Below are 26,419 nucleotides of genomic sequence, written 5' to 3'. Positions count from 1 at the left end.
CTAGAATTATTGATATGTTTTATGTATTAAAAATTTGAGTTAGATGATAGAGAACTTGGTTTATGTTGAAGTCATACATATGAAACAAAGACTTCACCAGAAGGATAGGACTTTCAGGTTACTTGGAGATTTAAGATATATTAGAGACAAGAAAGTTTATAAAACATAAATAACTGAGAGATGATGACTGGACATTAAAAAAAAATAAACCAGTGATTTAAAATACAATTAAAATGATTATTTCCTGAGGTGAGGAAAAAATACAAAGAGAAATGAGAGAAAAAAGATGTATGTGATATATTTGGGAATCTAACATTCTAGTCATAGATGTTCTAGAAAGGGAAAATAAATAGAAGAAATAATAATAAAAACAAAATAAAGTAACATTTCCCTGAAATGAAGACAAATTTAAATCTTTCCTTGAAAGCCAGAGAGTGTTGTTGACCTGAAACAAATAAACTGCTAGTTATTTCAGTAGCAAAGTGGGTTTATTTGGGATCAACAAAGTATTGGAATTTGGGGATGGACTTCCCTGGTGGCTCAGTCAATAAAGAATCCACCTGTGGTGCAGGAGACCTGGGTTTGAGCCCTGGTTTGGAAAGATCCCCTGGAGGAGGACATGGCAACCCACTCTAGCATTCTTGCCTGGAGAATCCCCAAGGACAGAGAAACCTGGTGGACTTCAGTCCAAGGAGTTGCAAAGAGTTGGACACAACTGAGCCACTGAGTACAGAAAAACCATGGTGAGATACACAGTCAAGTCCCATACAGCAGAGAGAGGAGAACTCTTGAAGAGGTGAAAAGGAAACTGAGAGGTGTATAGTAAACAAAGAGTCCATTGAAGGAACTGAAATTTGGAAATACAGTGGCTTTTCATTAGCTGAGCTCTTGTCAGGCAAGAAGAGGAAATGTTTTTTCCTTTTGGGCTGTGTTATCATCAAAAGTCCATCTAGTCAAAGCTATGGTTTTTCCAGTAGTCATGTATGGATGTGAGAGTTGGACTATAAAGAAAGCTGAGCACTGAAGAATTGATTGTTTTGAACTGTGGTGTTGGAGAAGACTCTTGAGAGCCCCTTGGACTGCAAGGAGATCCAACCAGTCCATCCTGAAGGAAATCAGTCCTGAATATTCATTGGAAGGACTGATGCTGAAGTTGAAACTCAATACTTTGGCCACCTGATGTGAAGAACTGACTCCTTGGAAAAGACCCTAATGCTGGGAAAGATTGAAGGGAGGAGGAGAAGGGAATGACAGAGGCTGAGATGGTTGGATGGCATCACCGACTTAATGGACATGAGTTTTCAAGGCCCAGCACTACCCATACATTTCGGTCAGATACACCTCGAAAAGGTTCATTAACAGTGATGGAATTTGCTGGGCACGTGTGGACAGGTCAAGGTTTTTTAACAGCCTCATAGTATCCACCTAAATCTTTCCAGAGGACAACACTGACTTTAAGAAAGAGATTCCAAGTGGCCTCCTGATGTGACATCACCAGAACTACAACCCTTCTGGAGCATTGAAAGCCTCAGCACACCAATTATCACTTGAAAAGTGGAAGAAGTATTATGTTATGTATCTGACAGTCTGAGAAGTTCCAGGAGTTGGTGATGGATAGGGAAGCCTGGCGTGCTGCAATCTATGGGGTCACAAAGAGTTGGACACGACTGAGTGACTGAACTGAACTGAACTGAACTGATCATTATAGAGTATGAGGGCTCCCCCTTCTGGTCTGTTGTCTCTTCCAATTGAGGGTTCTTAGTTTTTCAGTGTTAACAAAAACTATTGTGAGAAAAAACCTACACTCAGATATATCCCAGTGGAATCTCTGAATTCTATGAACAGTAATTTTGTAAGATTTTAGGTTGCAAAAGCAGATACTGTCTTTTCAGTCTAAAGGAAAAAGAATCAAATTGACATTGTTCTTCCTGTCTGTAACAGTATATGCTAAAAGATAGTGGGGCCGTGTATTCAGAATTCCACAGGAAAAACATTCTGAAGGTATTATATGCGTTCAACTTACAGATGTGTAACTATTTTTAATGGTACTGAGAAATTGTGACTTGTAATGAGAAATTTTTATATATTTGTTTGTTTGTTGTCCAGTTTCTGCGGCAGAGCTCCTAAAACCCTAGGAATTTCCTAAGAGATAAGAGCAATAAAGATATCTTTTGTGATGTTAATGAGGTGACTCTTGGACTGCACCTGAGGATAGGGGATGATTACAAGGAGACCCGATCAAGTAGTTAGAGAGTTTAACTGTCAGTCCTATCTCTGTGACCTCAGAGAAGGGGAGAGGGGCTGGAGGAACCAATCTCTCATGGCCAGTGATTTAATCAATCATGTTTATGTAATGAAGCCTTCATAAAATCCCACAAAGGACTGAATTTAGAGAGCTTCCAGGTTGGTGAATATGGGGAAACTGGGGAGAGTGCTGTATCTGGAGAGAGCATGGAAATTCCAAGTCCTTTCCCCTCTGTATCTCATTAGCTGGCTGTTTCTAAGCTATATCCTTTTATAATAAACCAGTTATCTAGTAAGTGAAATGAGTTCTGAGTTCTGTGAACTGCTCTAGCAAATTAATTGCAGCCAAGGAGGGAGTTGTAGGAATGAACCTCTGACTTATAGCCAGTTGGTCAGAAGTATAGGTAACAACCCGGCCTTGTGATCTCATTTGTAGCTGGTTGGTCAGAAGCACAAGTAACAACCTGGGCTTTGGATTGGCACCTGTAGTGGAGGGCAGTCTTGTGGGACAGAGGTCCTCACCTGCGGAATATGCTGTCTCTCGATAGATAGTGTCAGAATTGAGTTGAATTAAGTTGAATTCTCAGACACCTTGCTGGTGTCCAAAAATTGTTTGGTATTGTGTCGGAAGCCCTCCTCCCCCTACCTTCACACACATTGGACTTGGATGCAGGAACTCAAGAAAGGTACCAAGACAGACATTTCAGACAAAATTCCTAAAGAAAGTTCTTTGGCCAAATGAGCTTGAATCAGAATAATATCTCAAGTAAAAAAAAAGATTAATTTATCTAACTGAAATAATTGAAAATTCTTATTCATGTGGTATAAATCTTAGAATTTTTTTTTCAGTTTCTATTACCACTGTGTTCTATAGAAATTTTATTTTCTGGTGGATGAGCAACACGCTGTTTAATAATATCTAATTCTAATTCTATGTGTTTTTACTTTCTATTATTAAAATAGTTACATTCAAACTATTAAGACTTATTTCTGCTTATTTTGTCTAAATAAAATCCATTGAAAATTAACTACATAGTTGTAAAATAATGATGAATTTTCAGTCGTTACATCTTTGTGGTCAGAATCCAAATCAAGAAAATAGAATTTTATTAGGACTCCAGAAACCCTAATTGTGCTGTAATCTAAAGTTACTATTTCCTCTAAAGGTAATTATTGTCTTGACTTCTAACACAACATATTAGCTTTCCTCATTTTGAACTTGTTCAGATGGAATTTTATATATGTCTTTTGTATGAAGTCTTTTATATATGACTTTTGAGAGCTCAATTTAATGTTTGTAAAACTCATTCATTTGTGGAGAATAACAATAATATATTCCTTTTCATTGCTGTGTAGTATTGTGCTTTGTGAATATACTCCAGCTTATTCTTTGTCTACAATTGATGGTTAGTCTTTTTGCTATTGTGAATAGTATTTGCTTGTACATGTCTTTTGATGTGTAAGTGCTAAGTTGCTTCAGTTGTGTCTGACTCTTTGTGAACCCATGGACTGTAGCCTGCCAGGCTCCTTTGTCCATGGAATTCTCCAGGCAAGAATACTGGAGTGGGTTGCTGGGCCCTTCTCCAGGGGATCTTCTGAACCCAAGAATAGAACCCATGTCTCTTATGTCTCCTGCATTGGCAGGCAGGTTCTTTACCACTAGCACCACATAATTTTTGAACTGCTAGTCATAGGCTATACGTATGTGAATTTTTAATAAATATTGTTAAATAACTTTTCAGTGTTTATACCAATTTACATTTCTACTAGCAGCATATGAAAATTCCAGTTGCTTCACATCCTTGCTAACACTTAGTTTTCATTTTACTCATTCTGGTAGATAGACAGTGATATTTCATTGAGATATTAATTTGTATTTTTTGTGATGACTAATGAAGTTGAGCAACTCTATGTGCGTGTGTGTGTGAGAGAGAGACAAGAGACTCTTAACCAAACATGTAAAGAACTCCTAAAAATCAATTAAAACAATTTTAATGGCACACAACCCAACACAAAATGGACAAATATTGAACAGGCATTTCAAAAAATAGATACTAAATACACACATACTGGTTTATGTCTTCATTTTTGTTGGTCTTGTCTGTTTGAAAATCTCATTCTCATGTTACATTCAAAGCTTTCTGCCTTTGTGTGAGCAGTTTAGTCTGGAGGGGAATATGGAGATAGCACTCATACTTATTCCCTCACCTTCCTGTTCCCTCTGCCCCTGAATCCCTTCTTCACTTTGCTAGGAGGAAGGCAAAGGGCCAAAGGATGTCTTCTTATATTAATACAATGTGATGGCCCATGGCAAGGTTTATGACCCTTTTTCCCTTGTCCTTACTCCTAAATTGGTTTGTCCATATCTTTCCACAGATAAATACTGCCACACCCAGGAGGTAGCCTCAGTCTGTATTCCTTTCAGTTCAGTTCAGTCACACAGTCGTGTCTGACTCTTTGCGACCTAATGGACTGCAGCACACCAGGCTTCCCTGTCCATCACCAACTCCTGGAGCTTTCTCAAACTTGTGTCCATCGAGTAGGTGATGCCATCCAACCATCTCATCTTTTTTGTCGTTCCCTTCTCCTCCTAGTTTTAATCTTTCCCAGCATCAGGGTCTTTCCCAGTGAGCCAGTTCTTCGCATGAGGTGGCCAAAGTATTGGAGCCTCAGCTTCAGCATCAGTCCTTCCAATGAATATTCAGGATTGATTTCCTTTACAATTGACTGATTTGATTTCCTTGCAGTCCAAGGGACTCTCAAGAATTTTCTCCAATACCACAGTTCAAAAGCATCAATTCTTTGGTGCTCAGTTTTCTTTATGATCCAACTCTCACATCCATCCATGACTACTGGAAAAACCATAGCTTTGACTAGACGGACCTTTCTTGGCAAAGTAATGTCTCTGCTTTTTAATACTCTGTCTAGGTTTGTCACAGCTTTTCTTCCAAGGAGCAAGTGTCTTTTAATTTCATGGCTGCAGTCACCATCTGAAGTGATTTTGGAGTCCAAGAAAATAAACTTACTGTCCATTGTTTCAGGGCTTCCCTGATAACTCAGTTGGTAAAGAATCTGCCTGCAATGCAGGATTGCCTGCAGTGCAGGAGACCCCAGTTCAATTCCTGGGTTGAGAAGATCTGCTGGAGAAAGGATGAGCTGGAGAAGGGGTGCACTGGAGAAGGGATGGGCTATCCACTCCAGTATTCATGGGGTTCCCTTGTGGCTCAGCTGGTAAAGAATCCACTTACAATGCAGGAGACCTGGGTTTGATTACTGGGTTGCGAAGATCTCCTGGAGAAGGGAAAGGCTACCCACTCCAGTATTCTGGCCTAAAGAATTGTTTCCCCATCTTCATGTTTGCCATGAAGTGATGGCACCAGATGCCATGGTCTTAGTTTTTTGAATGTTGAGTTTTAAGCCAGCTTTTTCACCCTCCTCTTTCACTTTCATCAAGAAGCTCTTTAGTTTCTCTTTGCTCTTTGTCATAAGGGTGGTGTCATCTGCATATCTGAGGTTATGGTATTTCTTCCGGCAATCTTGGTTCCAACTTGTGCTTCATCCAGCCCGACATTTCACATGATGTACTCTGCATGTAAGTTAAATAAGTAGGGTGGTAATATACAGCCTTGTCGTACTCCTTTCCCAGTTTTGAACCAGTCTTTTCAAAATTCACGACTGAAGCAATTGAGCGCATCCCCTATGTTGTGTGATCGAGTAGCCATTGTCCTCATGAGGCTATCAAGCACTTGAAATATGGCTAGTTCTAATTGCAGTGTGCTTTAATGTAAAATAGACACTGATTTTGAAAGCAGTGCAAAAAATGTAAAAATACGTCAATAATTTTTACATCAATTACATGTTGAAATGCTGTTTGGATATTCTCAGTTAAATAAAATATACAAAATTTAATTTAATCTCTTTTAAAAAATCTTTTTAATGTGGCTACTAGAAAATTTAAATTTACATGTATGGCTTACATTATTCCAGATTCATTACATCCATATGAGACACTTTTAGCCCATGATAATAAAATTACATCATCACTATGGAGATGAGAACTTAACTTAGAGCACGTGTACATGTCCAGTTCATCCACAGGTGCACGTGTACATGTCCAGTTCATCCACAGGTGGAAGCAAACTATTAAGATACAAATTGAAAATGAGGGCTTTGTTTTCATTGCCTGAAAATCATCTGATATATAAGAAGACCATTCCTACATACTCTGACCATGCTTGAGGCATTCAGTGCACATTCTGTACATTTTCATATCTGAAGCCTTGGGGTGATCTCAAGTGTCTAGAGTCAGGTAAGAATCAAGAAAAGCTGTTAAGTTTTATGTGCTCCTTGAGGATTTGTCCCATAGGTTGGTAGAGGGTATAATGATGATCAGTTTGTGGAGTAGCTGTGTTTAAGTTTTATTTGCTATACATGAAAATATTGGCCTGAGAAACTCAGACTTTATTTAGGTATAATGTTAAATATGTGAGAGCTTAGGGAACACAATATTCTCACTAATGAACATCCAGGTTATTTAAAACCTCTGTGGAAAACCTATCTGTTTATATTTGTTCTGAAACATATTAATCCAATTTGAAATACTAGCACAAATAGTATAACAACAGAAATTAAATCTTTGGTAATTGGGGCTCTCTTATTGTCTCAGACCATTCATTGTGGGCACAAATTCTCACATACAGAATTGAAAACATAGATAAGTCTGTATCAGAGATGGAATTTAGTGTGTATTAGACTAAGACCAAAAACCTATAAATTTCCTTTTTTGGGGGAATAAATATGTAATAATATTAAAATAGGTAGCAAAATTTTAAATTAAGGTTTTAGTTGGGAGGTCTGGGTCTGGCTTATTTATAATCTTTCAAATGTGTGTAGATGTTCTATGGATATGTGGATATATGCCTAAGGCAGTCAACTATATTTATATGTATGCTAAATTTCTATTCTAAACATCCTTGTTTAAAAAAAGATGTATCCACATTTATTCTGTTTAGGAAAGAAGATATGCACTGGATATGTTTTCCCCATGCTCCTATTATAATTAATTCCTTTTTTAAAATAGCCAGGAACTGAGAGGGTATAGGTAAATGAAATCTACAGACCTTTAATCTTATTTTAGTTATAAATACCAGTATCTTCCCCTACTAAATATTTATAAGGTCTAATAACATGCAGGAAATTTGAAAATAATTTGAGTTAATTTACAGTATTTTCTCATTTCTTTTCCATTCTTTGCCAAAGGTATTCCTGGGCAATATAGTATGCTAGTCAGCTTTAACTGAAACTTGACTTTCCCCAAGGGACACCAGTGCCCTTGCAGTCCTCTCTAATGAAGATATCTCATCATCTATGCATTTCACTCATGCATGTAGACACCTCAGTTATTCTTTGGCTCCTATCCTATTCATATGGGTACCACATCCATTAGGTTTTATTTTAGGCATATTGATATCTGCCAGAATTTCCTACCTCTTCTCTACCTCTGTATCTCCACTAGTTCTGATTTTTTTTGTTTCTTCCCCAGATTGTTAAAACAGACTGCTAACTTGACTCCCTAAAACCAATTTGTTCACTCTCTTCACTTTCCTGTCACAAGAGCTCTCCTATAACACTGACCCAACCCAGAAACATGCTTAGTATCTTTCTGATAACCTCTTGGTCCAAGTTGCTTAGAACAGACTAAGCTATTTGGCATGTTACAAGGCTCTTCACAATCTGGAGCAAACCTATCTTTTCTCCCTCATATTTTATTGTTTATAAAAATTTTTCCATGAAAAATAACTTGATAATTTTGACTATTAAAGCAATTCAGAGGTGATTATTTTTGCATGCACTTTTCTATGTTAATGTAAATATTTATCATCAGTACAATGGTAATGATAATAGTCTCTGTCTTATAGTTATATGGATGTAAATGAGTTAATGTAGGTAAAACATTTAGGGCATTTAGGGCATTGACTCACACAATATTATGCAACTTGTTTTTTTTTTTTCATTTAATATGTTTTCAAGGTCAATATATATAGGTCAAACATTTGTTTTAACAGTTGCATAATCCATGGTGTAGATGAATCCTGATTAATTTTTCCCTTTTTTATAAGCTATCTCTTCTTTACTTTTAAAATTATACATATTTTTGTGCCTGTAGTCTTCATATTAATACTTTTTTCCATAGACATGTAGAGAAATTTGCAGGAAAAAATTGTGAAGTGAAGGAATTATGGGATCTACTGCCACCAATTATAAATAATACTAAAAAATCTGATTCTAGTGCCAGAATAGAGAAATTGGTTACTACAAGAGAACCCCTAAAACAGATCAGCAGTACATATAGGCATACCTTCAAGATATTGTGAGCTTTGTTCCAGACCACTGCAATAAAGCAAATACTGCAATAAAGTGAGTCACATGGATATTTTTGTTCCCCAGTGCATGCAGAAGTTATGTTTATACCATGCTGTAGTCTGTTAAGTGTATAGTACCATTATGTTGAAAAAGCTGTGGACATACCTTAATTAAAACATACTTTATTTTTAGTAAATGATAAACATCATCTGAGCTTTTAGCAAGTTGTAATCTTTTCGCTGGTAGAAGGTCTTGCCTTGATGTTGATAGCTGCTGACTGATCTGGGTGGTGGTTGCTGAAGGTTGGGGTGGCTATGGCAATTTCATAAAATAACACAACAATTAAGTTTGCCCTATCTATTAATTCCTTCTTTGAATTATTTCTTGTAGCAGAAGGTGTTGTTTCAAAGCATTTTACACACATCAGAGCCTCTTTGAATATAGAAGTCAATCCTCTCAAACCCTGTTGCTGCTTCATTAAGTTTTGTGCTATTCTAAATTCTTTGAAGACTTTTAACATTCTTCAAAGTGCCTTCATCAGAATAGATTCTATGTCAAGAAACCGCTTCTTTTGCTCATTCACAAGAACCAACTCCTTACATGTTCAAAGTCTATCATGAGATTGCAGCAATTTGGTCATCTCTTTGGGCTCCACTTTTAATTCTCTTGCTATTTCCAGCACATTTGCAGTTACTTCTTCGCTGAAGTATGAGTATAAAGTATGAGGCCCTCAAAGACATCCATTAGGGTTGAAGTCAACTGCTTCCAAACTCCTATTAGTGTTGATATTTTTACTTCTACCCATCAATCACAAATGTCCTTAATGGCATCCAGAAGGGTAAATTGTTTTCAGAAGGTTTTCATTTGACTTTGTCCAGATCCATCAGAGGAATCATTATCTATGGCAGCTACAGCATTACAAAATGTATCTTAAATAGTAAGACTTAAAAATTAAAATCACTCCTTGATCTGTGGGCTATAAAATGGATGTTGTGTTGGCAGGTGTGAAAACAACATTAATCTCATTGTATATCTCCATCAGAGGTCTTGGGTGACCAGATGTATTGTCATTGAGCAGTAATATTTGGAAAGGAGTATTTTTCCAGAGTAATAAGTGGGCTTAAAATATTCAGTAAACCTTGTTGTAAACAGATGTGCTGTCATCCAGTCTTTCTTGTTCCATTTATAGAGTATAGAGGAGATTTAGCATAATTCTTCAGGGCCCTAGGATTTTCAGAATGATGAATTTATTTTTAACTAATTGATTTATTTTTTAAATTGAAGTATAGTTGATTTTCCATGATCCAGCGGATGTTGGCAATTTGATCTCTGGTTCTTCTGCCTTTTCTAAAACCAGCTTGAACATCAGGAAGTTCACGGTTCACATATTGCTGAAGCCTGGCTTGGAGAATTTTGAGCATTACTTTACTAGCATGTGAGATGAGTGCAATTGTGCGGTAGTTTAAGCATTCTTTGGCATTGCCTTTTTTTGGGATTGGAATGAAAACTGACCTTTTCCAGTCCTGTGGCCACTGCTGAGTTTTCCAAATTTGCAGGCATATTGAGTACAGCACTTTCACAGCATCATCTTTCAGGATTTGGAATAGCTCAACTGGAATTCCATCACCTCCACTAGCTTTGTTTGTAGTGATGCTTTCTAAGGCCCACTTGTCTTCACATTCCAGGATGTCTGGCTCTAGGTCAGTGATCACACCATTGTGATTATGTGGGTCGTGAAGATCTTTTTTGTACAGTTCTTCTGTGTATTCTTGCCATCTCTTCTTAATATCTTCTGCTTGTGTTAGGTCCATACCATTTCTATCCTTTATTGTGCCCATCTTTGCATGAAATGAGTCCCTTGGACTGCAAGGATATCCAACCAGTCCATTCTGAAGGACATCAGCCCTGGGATTTCTTTGGAAGGAATGATGCTAAAGCTGAAACTCCAATACTTTGGCCACCACATGCGAAGAGTTGACTTATTGGAAAAGACTCTGATGCTGGGAGGGATTGGGGGCAAGAGGAGAAAGGGACGACAGAGGATGAGATGGCTGGATGGCATCACTGACTCGATGGACGTGAGTCTGGGTGAACTCTGGTAGTTGGTGATGGACAGGGAGGCCTGGCGTGCTGCGATTCATGGGGTTGCAAAGAGTCGGACACGACTGAGTGATCTGATCTGATCTGATAGTTGATTTATGATTGCCTTCAATTTTGAGTCACCAGCTACATTAGCTCCTAACAAGAGAGTCAGTCTGTCCTTTGAAGCTTTGAAGCCGGACTCTGACTTCTCTCTAGCTATGAAAGTTTTAGATGGCATTGTATTCTAATGTAAGGCTGTTTTGTCTATATCAAAAAATCTGTTGTTTACTGTGCTTCCCTTGTGGCTCAGCAGGTAAAGAATCCGCCTGCAATGCAGGAGACCTGGGTTTGATCTCTGGATTGGGAACATCCACTGGAGAAGGAAAAGGCTACCTACTCACTCCACTATTCTGGCCTGGAGAATTCCATGGACTGTATAGTCCATGGGGTCGCAAAGAGTCAGACACAGCTGAGCTACTTTCACTATCACTGTGGGCATGATATTTAGTTATTTTGATTATATCTTCTGGATAACTTGCTGCAGCTTCTACATTAGCACTTGCTTCATCTTGCATTTTTATGTAATGTGCTTTTATATGATTCTTTCTTCAAATTGTAGTTTTCTGAGTGGCAGTGCTGGCCTTGACTGTGGTTGTGAGTCCTAACAATGCCCAAGTTGTCATAGTTACCTTGGCCGGGGTTATCAAGCAGTTAATGGTCCAGGAGGCATTGCTGACAATCTTGAGAGAGTTGGCATACTTCTCATAGTTTATGCCCATCACAAACATGGAGGCATATGGAATCCTGCTGGAGCATGCTCAAACCCATGTCCCCTTCATTGGCAGGTATATTCTTAACTTCTGGACCACCAGGAAAGTCTTATTCTTGATCTCAAGAGGAATGCACTCAGTCTTTTATCATTAAGATGATTTTAGCTACAACTTTTTTGTAGATGTCTTTTATCCGTTCAGTTCAGTTCAATCGCTCAGTCATGTCCACGTCTTTGTGACCCCATGGACTGCAGCACGCCAGGCTTCCCTATCCATCACCAACTCCTGGAACTTGCGCAAATTCATGTCCATTAAGTCGGTGATGCCATCCAACCATCTCAACCTCTGTTATTCCATTCTCCTCCTGCCTTCAATCTTTCCCAACATCAGAGTCTTTTCCAAGGAGTCAGTTCTTCACATCAGGTGGCCAAAGTATTGGAGTTTCAGCTTCAGCATCAGTCCTTCCAATGAATATTCAGGACTGATTTCCTTCAGGATGGACTGGTTGGATCGCCTTGCAGTCCAAGGGGCTCTCAAGAGTCTTCTCCAACACCACAGTTCAAAATGATCAATTCTTCAACACTCAGCTTTCTTTATAGTCCAACTCCCACATCATTACATGACTAATGGAAAATCATAGCTTTGACTAGATGGACGTTTGTCAGCAAAGCAATGTCTCTGCTTTTTAATATGACATTTAATAAATGTCATAACTTTTCTTCCAAGGAGCAAACATCTTTTAATTTCATGGCTGCAGTCACCACCTGCTGTGATTTTCAAGCCCTCTAAAATAAAGTCTCTCACTGTTTCCATTATTTCCCCATCTATTTGCCATGAAATGATAGGACTGGATGCCATGATCTTTGTTTTTTGAATGTTGAGTTTTAAGCCAACTTTTTCACTCTCCTCTTTCACTTTCATCAAGAGGCTCTTTAGTTCTTCGCTTTCTGCCATAAAAGTGATGTCATCTGCACATCTGAGGTTATTGATATTTCTCCTGGCAATCTTGATTCCATCTTGTGCTTCATCCAGGCTGGCATTTCACATGATGTACTCTGCATATGAGTTAAATAAGCAGAGTGACAAAAATTAAAGATTTACTGAGCATGGTCCTACTTATCAGAGCAAGATCCAGTTTCCCCCACAGTCTCTCCCAACAGGAAGCTTCCCAAAGCCTCTTATCCTTATCCATCAGAGGGCAGACAGAGGGCAGACAGAATGAAAACGACAATTACAGAAAACGAATCAACTGATTGCGTGGACCACAGCCTTTTCTAACAGTGAAACTATGAGCCATGCCATGTAGGGCCACCCAAGACAAACGGGTCATGCTGGAGATTTCTAAAAAAAAATGTGGTCCACTGGAGAAGGGGATGGCAAACTACTTCAGTATACTTGCCTTGAGAACCACATGAATGGTATGAAAAGGCAAAAAGATGTCTTTTATAAGTTGATTAAATTTCTTTCTATTCCAGTTTACTAACAGTTTTTGTTAGGAATTGATGTTGGAGTTTGGCAAATATTACTTCCATATGTGTTGAGATAATCAAGATTTTTCTTTTTTAGTTTGTTAGTATAGTAATTTATGAATGTTAAATTTGCATTCCTGAAATAAACTCCATTTCATCATGGTGTAATATTGTTTTTATGTATTGTTGGATTCAACTTGCTAGAATTTTGCTGAGAATTTTTGCATCTATATTCATGAGTGATATATTGATCTGTAGTTCTTTTTTGTCATATGTTTTTGATCTCATAGAATGCTGATCTCATAGAATGTTAGGCACTATTTGTGCCTCTACAATATTTTGGAATCCTTTTGTAAAATTGATATTATTTCTTTTTTAAATACCTGGCATAATTTCCCACTGAAGCGATTTAAACCTGGAGGGTTTATTTTTGTTTTGTGAGAAATGTTTGTAATTACAAGTTCACATTCAGTTTCTTTAATAGATGTAGGGCTATCAGGTTATACATTTTTTAAAAAGATTATTTTGGTAGTTTTCAAGAAGCTTGCCCATTTCATCTAAGTTTTCTAATTTGTTGATATAATGTTATTAAAAAATATTCTCCTGCTGTTCATGTCTTTAGAATATATAGTGATACTACTTCTCTACTCCTGATTTGATCATTTATATCTTCTATTTTTATCCTTATCAGTTTACCTATAGGTTTTTAAATTCATAGCATATTTTTTAAAAATCACTTTTTGATTTCCTCTCTTGTTAGCCTGTTTTTTATTTCATTGTTTTCCTTTCTTCTGCTTACTTTGGGGTAATATACTCTTCCTATTTTTTAAAGTAGAAGCTGAGATCATCAATTTAGAACCCCTCTCTGATCTATTAGTGTCATTTTAATACTATAAATTTTCCTTTAGATATTTAGTTGTGTCCCAAAAGTTTTGATATTTTGTGTTTTCTTTCTCTTTCAGTTGTAAATATTTTCCAAAATCTTTATGATATTATCTTGGACTTATGTGTTATTCAGTTACAAATATTTGTGGATATTAAAGATACTCTTCTGTGAATGATTTTTAATTGAATTTCATTAGAGTCAGAGAACATATTTTGTGTTATTTGAATCTTTTGAACTTATTGAGGTTTGTTTTATGATCCACAATATAGTATATATTGATAAATGTCCTGTGTTCACTTGAAAAGAATGTGTATTCTGCTATTATTGCATTGGTTCTATAAATGTCAGGTCAAGTTGGTTGGTGTGTGTGTGTGTGTGTGCATGCATGCTGTCATGTCCAACTCTTTGCAACCCCATGGACTGTAGCCCACCAGGTACCTCTGTCCATGGAATTTTCCAAGCTAGAATACTGGAGCACATTGCCATTTCCTTCTCTAAGGGATCTATCTTCCTGACATAGGGGTAGAACCCAGTCTCTTGCATTGACAGGTGGATTCTTTACCATCTGAGCCACCAGGGAAGCCCCAATTTGGTTGGTAGTGTTATTCAAGTCTTATATCCCCTTACTGATTTTCTGTTTACTTGTTCTATCAATTATTGAGAGAGAGGTATTAAAATCTCCAAGTATAAGTGTATAGGTCTATTTCTGTTTGCAATAGTATCAGTTTTTTGCTTCATGTATTTTGAAATTCTGTTGTTGTTGTTCAGTCACTAACTCAGGTCTGACTTTTTGTGACCCCCTGGACTACAGCATACCAGGCTTCCCTGTCCATCACCAACTCCCAGAGTTTACTCAAACTCATGTCACTGAGTTGGTGATGCCATCCAACCATCTCAACTTCTGTTGTCCCCTAATCCTCCAAGCTTCAATCTTTCCCAGCATCAGGGTCTTTTCAAATGAGTCAGTTCTTCACATCAGGTGGCCAAGTTATTGGAGTTTCAGCATCAGTCCTTCCCATGAATATTCAGGTCTGATTTCCTTTAGGATGGACTGGTTGGATCTCCTTGCAGTCCAACGGACTCTCAAGAGTCTTCTCCAACACCACAGTTCAAAACCATCAATTCTTCAGCACTCAGCTTTCTTTATAGTCCAACTCTCACAGCCATACATGACTACTGGAAAAACCATAGCTTTGACCAGATGGACTTTTGTTGGCAAAGTAATGTCTCTGCTTTTTAATATGCTGTGTAGGTTGGTCATAACTTTTCTTCCGAGGAGCAAGCGTCTTTTAATTTCATGGCTGCAGTCACCATCTGCAGTGATTTTGGAACCCCCAAAATAAAGTCTGTCACTGTTTCCATTGTTTCCCCACCTATTTGCCATGAAGTGATGGGAGTGGATGCCATGATCTCAGTTTCTGAATGTTGAGTTTTAACCCAACTTTTTCACTCTCTTCTTTCACTTTCATCAAGAGGCTCTTTAGTTCGTCTTTGCTTTCCACCATAAGGGTGGTGTCATCTGCATGTCTGAGGATACTGATACTCTCCCGACAATCTTGATTCCAGCTTGTGCTTCATCCAGCCCGGCATTTTGCATAATGTACTCCAACTCTTGAGAGTCCCTTGGACTGCAAGGAGATCCAACCAGTCCATTCTGAAGGAGATCAGCCCTGGGATTTCTTTGGAAGGAATGATGCTAAAGCTGAAACTCCAGTACTTTGGCCACCTCACGCGAAGAGTTGACTCATTGGAAAAGACTGTGATGCTGGGAGGGATTGGGGGCAGGAGGAGAAGGGGACGACAGAGGATGAGATGGCTGGATGGCATCACTGACTCGATGGACGTGAGTCTGAGTGAACTCCGGGAGTTGGTGATGGACAGGGAGGCCTGGCGTGCTGTGATTCATGGGGTCGCAAAGAGTCGGACACGACTTAGCGACTGAACTGAACTGAACTGACTCTGCATCTAAATTAAATAAGCAGGGTTGATGTACTTCTTTCGTATTTGGAACCAGTCTGTTGTTCCATGGCCAGTTCTAACTCTTGCTTCTTGACCTGCATACAGATTTCTCAGGAGGCAGGTCAGGTGGTCTGGTATTCCCATTTCTTTAAGAATTTTCCACAGTTTGTTGTGATCCACACAGTCAAAGGCTTTGGCATAGTCAATAAAGCAAAAGCAGATGTTTTTCTGGAACTCTCTTGATTTTTTGATGATCCAGTGGATATTGGTGGAGAAGGCAATGGCACCCCACTGCAGTACTTTTGCCTAGAAAATCCCATGGATGGAGGAGCCTGGTAGGCTGCAGTCCATGGGGTCGCTAGAGTCAGACACGACTGAGCGACTTCACTTTCACTTTTCACTTTCCTGCATTGGAGAAGGAAATGGCAACCCACTCCAGTGTTCTTGCCTGGAGAATCCCAGGGATGGAGGGTCCTGGTGGGCTGCCGTCTATGGGGTCACACAGAGTCGGACAGGACTGAAGCGACTTAGCAGTAGCAGCAGCAGTGGATATTGGCAATTTGATCTCTGGTTCCCAGGAATCGAACTGGTGTTTCCTGCCTTGCAGGCAGATTCTTTACCAACTGAGCTATCAGGGAAGCCCTGTGTATCTCTATGTTTAAAGCTAATTTCTTGTAGTGAGCATACAGTTGGGTCTTACTTTCTTTAATCCAGTCTGATGATATTTTTTTGAACTGGGATGATTAGATAATTAACAGTGATTGTAATTGTTGATGTGGTTATTTTTGTCATTGATATGGTTAAATCTATCATCTAACAGTTTCGTTTGTATTTGTATCAAATCTTCCTTGTTTCTCTCTTCTGCTTTTTTGTTCTTTTGCCTCTTGAATTATTACTATTATTTTTTTGATTTCACATTATTTTAAATGAGTACATTGAATTTGTCTTAACACTTGTTTTTACCTGTGGCTAATTTATTCATTAAAAATAATCAGTTATTTGATTTATAATTTAGCGTATATTTGTTAAATAACTGTTGTATTCAGTATTTAGAGAAAAATTATTGGAGCAGATGAATCTTGATCTAGGCTTTTGAAGAATGGTAAGATATGCTTTTTTAGAAAATCTATCATAGGTTAGTAGAAGGGCATGAGTAAAGGCTCAAAGGTGGAAATTAATAGGGCAAGATGGGTAAATAAGCAAGAGAAACAAAGGTATAAAAATTTTAAGAATATAATAGGAGACTAAAAATGCTTCAAGGATTGATTTAGAAAAAAAAAGATTGCTAAAAGTCTAACAATAATAATGAAATTGTAAAACATATTCATATCTTATAACTTTCCTGGTTTAACTGTCACTTTTTTTTATTCTCAGGAGGTAAGCTACCACTAAAGAAAATAAACCACTGGATTGAAATGAAGTTAAGATAAAAATAAAGTTAAAATCTTACAATTGACTGGTTATATTACATCATTAATTTCCTCACGACCTTCTTTATTATCAAATAGTTTAATTCTTATCTCATTTCTTTTTTTGGGGACAGTTTCCTGTTTTAAATTGTATAATGCTTTATCTTGGTTTTATTTACTCTTGGGCAACTCTCAGTGTTCTTCATGTAACTTTTTCCCTATGTTGGACCCTAAAGTATTGTTAATTATCCATGGTTCTACTGTCCGTCCTATATTTTTCTTTCTTTCTTTTTTTCCTCACAATATACGTTCATTTAAGTTCTCTGACCACTTCAGTGAGGGCTGGGAAGTTTTAAGATTTTCAGTTGCGTTGAACTTGGAACTATCTACCTAACTTAGGTTTGATTTTTTTTTTCATCCAGGGATTGATATTTTGGCTAATATCAACATTTGAGAGAAGGTTTCACCTTGCCTTCATATACAGATTTTCCACTGAGGTATTTGAGCCTAATGACCTCTCCTAGGAGGTCACCATATTGATGCTGAACTTAGTGTGGACACCCAATTGGCATAGTGCACCGCAACCCAGAACTCCTGGGTTCAAGCAGTCCTCCAGCCTCAGCCTCCTGAGTAGCAGAGATTACAGGTGCATGCCACCATGCCCAGCTGATGGCCTGTCTCTTAGAGAGTCTGAAATCAAGCACTCCCTTGGTTTTTATCGTATAACAATTTATTGAACAAACATAAAACATATAATAGATGCTAGTGCTATGTTCAACTACTGCCCAAAGTGCTTTATAAGTACTGATTCATTTGATCCTCACAACATTTTAAGGTAGTAGTACTATTATCATCATCTATATTTTGCAGACAAGGAATTAAATACTTGAGAGAGATTAAATACTTTATCCAGGGCTACCCCCAGCAAGTAATGGAGCCAGGTTTTTGAAATCAGGTTGTCTAACTTAAGAACCATGCTTGCAACTAGATATTTTCATAGTTTTCTGGAGATCCTTACTTTTATATAAGTATGTCAGATACCTGAAATTTAATGTTTCCAAGCCTGAAGTCATTGTTTGCTTTCCATCTGCACTGTCTTCCTCCAGCAGATTTGCCTTTCTTTTCACAGCTTAGTTAATGTCATTTTCCTTTCGGTCACTTAGACATTTAACTTGAGTGATTCTGTGCTAACTATTGTACTTTTGTATCCTTCCTATTGTATCCTTCCTTCAATTGATCTCTGCATCTTATTGGTTTGACTTTTTATAACTGTCGAATAAGAACATTCTACTCATTTTCACTGTCTCAACTTGGTTGTGATCTCTCATTTTGAATAGCTGTTTATTCTCTTCTCAGAGATGCTTGTGTGCTCTCTGGTACCTGGATTATCTTACTAGCCTGTACTTGTTAGTTTATGTGTCTCTCTTCTCCATTAGACTCTGCTCTTGTAAAGAAGGCCCTTGAATTATGACTTTGTGCTCTCAGTACTTAGCTTAATATGTGACATACAATTGGTACACAATAAATATTTTGTGAATACATGAATTAGTTTGTCATTGGCAGTGGTGGTTTAGTCGCCAAGCCGTGTCTGACTCTTGCAATCCCATGGACTGTAGCCTGTCATGCTCCTCTGTCCATGGGATTCTCCAGGCAGGAATACTGGAGTGGGTTGCCATTTCCTTCTCCAAGTTTGTCATTAAATGTTAGTTTTGATGACTTTGATAACATCAGAGTTTTTTGGGGAGATTTACTTTTGGAAAACTTTCAATACCTATTTTTTTTAAACTATAGTTTCTATAATTGTAGTGATCAAGGATAAAATGGATTCTTTCTTATAGTTATATGTTATCGTCAAAATATATTGTATAGTAAAATAACTTCAAAACTATTAGAATCTTTTTATGGTCTGTGATAATCAAATCTAATTATATTTTCAAGGGTGAAATATGTTTTACATTCTCTTGCTAGCAATGGAACAGCAAGAAGTGTTTATATTCTTTCCATATCCAAAAATATAACTTATGCAAACCACTGCCATCTCAGAATGAGTGTGTTGAAAAGGAGGAGGCAGGTGACTTAAATCTTTCTTCTTGGTAAAGAATATAATAGTTGAACGTTAATTGGATCCAATATTTAAGTAATGACTGAAAGTTACAGGGAATTTTGGGGTCCAAATTTAAGGAATACCAGGGGGTCTGCATTTGCTAATAATTTCTAATGGTAGCTTTCAGTTCAGTTCAGTTGCTCAGTCGTGTCCGACTCTTTGCGACCCCATGAATCACAGCACGCCAGGCCTGCCTGTTCATCACCAACTCCCGGAGTTCACTCAAACTTACTCACTAATAATTTCTCTTCATCAAATAAATGAATAAAGATATTGTTCTGAGGGGAGTGCAGGAAAGGTGGCAGTTGTTTTCACATGAGTAAAATCCTCATCTGAAACATGCTGCTGACTATTTTGCAAAGCACAATTCTGCTCCCCTGTTAACTGTGTGCTTGTGCTTTATTTGCAGCATCTGGCGAGGCCCCAATGTGAACTGCACAGACAGTTCGGGTTACACGGCTTTACACCATGCAGCCTTAAATGGACATAAGTAAGTGCCACTTATTTGGACTGGAATCTGTGTGTATTTAGTTACATGTGATGAAGTTAATTATGTCTGATGGTTCCTGTTTCATGTTGCCACGAGTCCCCTGGGCTTAGATGAATTTGGAGGAGCACCAGGTGCTCAACACTTGACATGTTGAAAGTGGTAGGAATGTTGCTGAGGATGAGTATGTGCAGAGTGCAGATCAAGTCAAAGACCAAACAGGGAAAATGGAAGAAGTGCCAGGACCATGTTAGTCACGTGTACATTTGGCATGGGAATGGGATAAACCAGGGGTTCCCAACCCCTGGGCCACACATAGGTACTGGTCCATGGCCTGTTAGGAAGCAGGCTGTACAGCAGGAGGTGAGAGGCAGGAGAGTGAGCAAAGCTTGTCTGTATTTACAAACTCTCCCCATTACTCGCATTAATGCCTAAACTCTGCCTCCTGTTAGGTCAGTGACATTCATTAGATTCTCACAGGAGCGTGAACCCTACTGTGAACTGTGCATGTAAGGGATCTAGGTTGTGTGCTCCTTGTGAGAATCATCCCCAAACCACCCTTCTCCTCACTCCCTGGGTCTGTGGAAAAATTGTCTTCTATGAAACCAGTCCCTGGTGCCAAAAAGATTAGGGACTGATGGGATAAACCACTCAATGATGCCTCCCTACTTTCTGGGGTATCTTCACGAATTATAGGATTATTCACTAAGAATGAACTCTTTTAGTAGAGTCTTGCTCTTATAAGCCATGGCCACTTTGACAAACCTCTTTGAAATCCTCAAACTAAGCTAACATGCTTTCTCTCTGTCATTCATGAATGGTCTCTCGGGTTTTAAACCTCTTTAACCTGTGGAATTATATTTCAAATAATGTGATAGTCTATGATATGGAGGGTGAAAAAATGTATAACCATCAACAGTATTTTATTGACAATGTTTTAGCCAGGAAACCTAATGGTTTAGTGACAGTGTGAGGAGTCCTCTGAATGAGTCAAATGTTCTGTCGTCCTTCATCAGAAGAAAGGTGACCTTGTTCATGTGTCTCCTCTCCTATCTGTTTTTCCTTTGCTTTAATTATTCAAGTTAGTCTTTTCAGATCTGAATCATTTCATTTCACTTCAGTAGTTTTAAGCATGGTAATTACTGCCTTAAAATTACTATAGTGTGCTAAGTCACTAAGTTGTGTCTGCCTGTTTACAACCCTATGGACTGTAGCCCACCAGGCTCCTCTGTCCATGGGACTTCCCAGGCAAGAATACTGGAGTGGGTTGCCATTCCCTTTTCCAGGGATTCTTCCTTACCCAGGGATCAAACCTGCATCTCCTGCATTGCAAGCGGATTCTTTTACCACTGAGCCACCTGGAAAGCCTCCAAAATTACTGATAGTTATCTTTTAATTTTGCATTTAACATTTCTTTTATTCTGTGAATTGAGACACAAATTGAGACTTAGTTATACTTGATTACACTTCATGATCTTAAAGCTCTCATACAAGGACCTTACCATTTTTGTCATTATTTATCATTCTGACTGTTCATACTGTTCATGGGGTTCTAAAGGCAAGAATACTGAAGTGGTTTGCCATTCGCTTCTCCAGTGGACCACATTCTGTCACATCTCTCCACCATGACCCACCCGTCTTGGACTAGACAAGGCTGTGGTCCTAGTACTGAAAGAGAAACGCCCCAGGTCAGTAGCTGCCCAATATGCTACTGGAGATCAGTGGAGAAATAACTCCAGAAAGAATGAAGGGATGGAGCCAAAGCAAAAACAATACCCAGCTGTGGATGTGACTGGTGATAGAAGCAAGGTCCGATGCTGTAAAGAGCAATATTGCATAGGAACCTGGAATGTCAGGTCCATGAATCAAGGCAAATTGGAAGTGGTCAAATAAGAGATGGCAAGAGCGAATGTCGACATTCTAGGAATCAGCGAACTGAAATGGACTGGAATGGGTGAATTTAACTCAGATGACCATTATATCTACTACTGGGGGCAGGAATCCCTCAGACGAAATGGAGTGGCCATCATGGTCAACAAAAGAGTCCGAAATGCAGTACTTGATGCAATCTCAAAAATGACAGAATGATCTCTGTTCGTTTCCAAGGCAAACCATTCAATATCAAAGTAATCCAAGTCTATGCCCCAACTGGTAACACTGAAGAAGCTGAAGTTGAACGGTTCTATGAAGATCTGCAAGACCTTTTAGAACTAACACCCAAAAAAGATGTCCTTTTCATTACAGGGGACTGGAATGCAAAAGTAGGAAGTCAAGAAACACCTGGAGTAACAGGCAAATTTGGCCTTGGAATACAGAATGAAGCAGGGCAAAGACTAATAGAGTTTTGCCAAGAAAATGCACTGGTCATAGCAAACACCCTCTTCCAACAACACAAGAGAAGACTCTATACATGGACATCACCAGATGGTCAACACTGAAATCAGATTGATTATATTCTTTGCAGCCAAAGATGGAGAAGCTCTATACAGTTAGCAAAAACAAGACCAGGAGCTGACTGTGGCTCAGACCATGAACTCCTTATTGCCAAATTCAGACTTAAATTGAAGAAAGTAGGGAAAACCACTAGACCATTCAGGTATGACCTCAATCAAATCCCTTATGATTATATAGTGGAAGTGAGAAATAGATTTAAGGGCCTAGATCTGATAGATAGAGTGCCTGATGAACTATGGACTGAGGTTCGTGACATTGTACAGGAGACAGGGATCAAGACCATTCCCATGGAAACGAAATGCAAAAAAGCAAAATGGCTGTCTGGGGAGGCCTTACAAATAGCTGTGAAAAGAAGAGAAGCGAAAAGCAAAGGAGAAAAGGAAAGACATAAGCATCTGAATGCAGAGTTCCAAAGAATAGCAAGAAGAGATAAGAAAGCCTTCTTCAGCGATCAATGCAAAGAAATAGAGGAAAACAACAGAATGGGAAAGACTAGGGATCTCTTCAAGAAAATCAGAGATACCAAAGGAACATTTCATGCAAAGATGAGCTCGATAAAGGACAGAAATGGTATGGACCTAACAGAAGCAGAAGATATTAAGAAGAAATGGCAAGAATACACAGAAGAACTGTACAAAAAAGAGCTTCATGACCCAGATAATCACGATGGTGTGATCACTGACCTAGAGCCAGACATCCTGGAATGTGAAGTCAAGTGGGCCTTAGAAAGCATCACTACGAACAAAGCTAGTGGAGGTGATGAAATTCCAGTTGAGCTATTCCAAATCCTGAAAGGTGATGCTGTGAAAGTGCTGCACTCAATATGCCAGCAAATTTGGAAAACTCAGCAGTGGCCACAGGACTGGAAAAGGTCAGTTTTTATTCCAATCCCAAAGAAAGGCAATGCCAAAGAATGTTCAAACTACCGCACAATTGCACTCATCTCACACGTTAGTAAAGTAATGCTCAAAATTCTCCAAGCCAGGCTTCAGCAATATGTGAACCGTGAACTTCCTGATGTTCAAGCTGATTTTAGAAAAGGCAGAGGAACCAGAGATCAAATTGCCAACATCCGCTGGATCATAGAAAAAGCAAGAGAGTTCCAGAAAGACATCTATTTCTGGTTTATTGACTATGCCAAAGCCTTTGACTGTGTGGATCACAATAAACTGTGGAAAATTCTTCAAGAGAGGGGAATACTAGACCACCTGATCTGCCTCTTGAGAAATTTGTATGCAGGTCAGGAAGCAACAGTTAGAACTGGACATGGAACAACAGACTGGTTCCAAATAGGAAAAGGAGTTTGTCAAGGCTGTATATTGTCACCCTGTTTATTTAACTTCTATGCAGAGTACATCACGAGAAACGCTGGACTGGAAGAAGCACAAACTGGAATCAAGATTGCTGGGAGAAATATCAATAACCTCAGATATGCAGATGACACCACCTTTATGGCAGAAAGTGAAGAGGAACTAAAAAGCCTCTTGATGAAAGTGAAAGTGGAGAGTGAAAAAGTTGGCTTAAGGCTCAACATTCAGAAAACTAAGATCATGGCATCCGGTTCCACCACTTCATGGGAAATAGATGGGAAAACAGTGGAAACAGTGTCAGACTTTATTTTTCTGGGCTCCAAAATCACTGCAGATGGTGACTGCACTCATGAAATTAAAAGACGCTTACTCCTTGGAAGGAAAGTTATGATCAACCTAGATAGCATATTGAAAAGCAGAGACATTACTTTGCCAACAAAGGTCTGTCTAGTCAAGGCTATGGTTTTTCCTGTGGTCATGTATGGATGTGAGAGTTGGACTGTGAAGAAGGCTGAGCGCTGAAGAATTGATGCTTTTGAACTGTGGTGTTGGAGAAGACTCTTGAGAGTCCCTTGGACTGCAAGGAGATCCAACCAGTCCATTCTGAAGGAGATCAGCCCTGGGATTTCTTTGGAAGGAATGATGCTAAAGCTGAAACTCCAGTACTTTGGCCACCTCATGTGAAGAGTTGACTCATTGGAAAAGACTCTGATGCTGGGAGGGATTGGGGGCAAGAGGAGAAGGGGACGACAGAGGATGAGATGGCTGGATGGCATCACTGACTCGATGGACATGAGTCTGAGTGAACTCCGGGAGTTGGTGATGGACAGGGAGGCCTGGTGTGCTGCAATTCATGGGGTCGCAAAGAGTCGGACACAACTGAGTGACTGATCTGATCTGATCATTATGACATGTTTACCTTGAAACTTATTGCATAAATTGAACATTATCATTCTGTTTGAAGAATATTTGAATTATGTAAAATATCATAAACTTAATGTTTCATCACTTAGATCCTTAGTATTGGAATTCTCAAATTACATTTTTTTTCATCCAGTCCTTATTCTATATGATGTAACCTTATACCACCGACCTAAGAACTTTTTATTTTGCCGAGTCTTTTTCAGCTATTTTGCTACCCTTCTCTAGAGCGGAAAATGTGTCCAGATCCTTACCATCTGAGTCTTTTAAAGGAAATGCTATTTATTCTTCTTCATACCTGAATTGTCAGGAGGGAAGTCAATTAAATCAGCCCAAGCTGACTTCTTTGGCCATCTTAGTTGGGGATTCAGTGGCTCTGGTGGAACCATATTTCTTGGTCCCAGCTGGGAAGACAAGCTATCAAGTATAATGGACGGAAGATCTTGGGCTTGACTATTTGAGCTATACAACTTTTCTCGTTCTACCTTAGCTTGGCATTATTTTTCAAAATAATATTGTACCCAAATGTCCCTTTCTTGATTTTCAGTGGTTTTAAGTAAATGTTTTTGGTTTATATGTGACATCCTGTGAAGTTCTAACCATTAAGATATATTTCTCTGAGGCTTCTTGCACAATTTTTAGTTTTATTGGCAGTGTAAAAAGTGAGGATAATTTAGGTGAATTGAATAGCAGTCACTAAGCTTATCATAAAGAGATGGGAATTTGACTGTATTTCTTTTAAGATCTTTAATTGAAGATGTTCTCTGAGGATTATATATCTCTGCTTTGCTTTCATCTAAAGGTATCATTTTTCTTTTTAATTTTTTTGCCCTTTTTTTTTTTTTTTAACAAAACCACTCAGATGGCATTCCCTCCCTCTTACTTTCCCAAAAGAGAAAGATTTTACTTAGTGTCATCATGCAGGTGTTAGAAAAAAGTAGGAAAATTCTAATCCCATCTCTCCCTCCCTGCCAGTTATGTGACCTTGAGCCATTTAATTAACCTCTTTATGCCTCAGTTCAAATGTACTGAATATACCATATTCCTTCTAATTATAACATTTTATGATATAATATTTTGTTATTTGTGGCTCAGTTAGGTACTATGATGTTACAGTTCTGAAATTTGGATTTTCATCTAGAAAGAATTCTTGATTTTAAATTATTTAATTTATCAAGGACTTTTAAAGTTAGAGATCATTTATTCTATCCTACCTTCATTACTTCTTTTATTTTATAGATGGAGAAACAAGACCATGCTGGATAAGTGACTTAGTGGCCACTTAATCATTAAGGTGGGGCTGTATCTAGAGTCCGAGTGTATACTTTGACCTGTAATTTACCTTGTATCCCTCTATGACTGTATGCACATCAGTGTTCTAATTTCTTATTGGTTTTTCTCTGTCACATTATGTATTTCTGGCTGCCTCCCATTATCATCAAGTAGTGTATTCTCACGGAATGCTCAGTTAAATATTGCCATAAGAAAAGATATTTGTAGAATAAAAACTTGTCATAGAATATACCTCAGAGCCAGAGGACAATGGTTTTCCTTTTCTTTGTCTTTGGTATTCTCACTTCAAATAGTTAATGAAACATTGTGCTGTATTCCTCCCAAGCAAGCCTTAGCTGTCAGCATAGAAACACTTCATTTCTATCCTTGTTCTTGCTGCTTGTATCCATCAACTTTAGATTGTTTTCACAAACATGGTTTCTAGGCTGAAAGTGTTAGTTGCTCAGTCATGTCCAACTCTTTGGACCCCATGGTCTGTAGCCCACCAGGCTCTTCTGTCCATGGGATTCTCCAGGCAAGAATACTGGAATGGGTTGCTATTTCCTTCTCCAGGGGATCTTCCCAACTCAGGAATCGAACCTGGGTCTCCTGCATTGCAGGCGGTTTCTTTATGGACCGAGCCACCAAGGAAGTTCATGGAATTATAGAGCTAGAAGAAATGTTACAGG

At 38.5% G+C, this 26,419-nt stretch overlaps 1 protein-coding gene across 11 annotated transcripts in view; it reads left to right on the top strand.

The window, feature by feature from the left end:
- ANKS1B (ankyrin repeat and sterile alpha motif domain containing 1B) overlaps nt 1–26,419 on the top strand; it is a 1,154,742-nt gene that overhangs the window by 127,065 nt on the left and 1,001,258 nt on the right. For all 11 annotated transcript variants that reach the window (XM_019961140.2, XM_070789581.1, XM_070789585.1 and 8 more), the window contains exon 2: nt 19,696–19,776. In XM_019961140.2, the coding sequence (XP_019816699.2) occupies nt 19,696–19,776 (81 nt within the window). The remainder of the gene's footprint in view (nt 1–19,695; nt 19,777–26,419) is intronic.

Source organism: Bos indicus, chromosome 5 (assembly GCF_029378745.1).
Source record: "Bos indicus isolate NIAB-ARS_2022 breed Sahiwal x Tharparkar chromosome 5, NIAB-ARS_B.indTharparkar_mat_pri_1.0, whole genome shotgun sequence".
Lineage (NCBI taxonomy): Eukaryota > Metazoa > Chordata > Mammalia > Artiodactyla > Bovidae > Bos > Bos indicus.
This window is presented reverse-complemented; position numbering and strand designations above follow the sequence as displayed.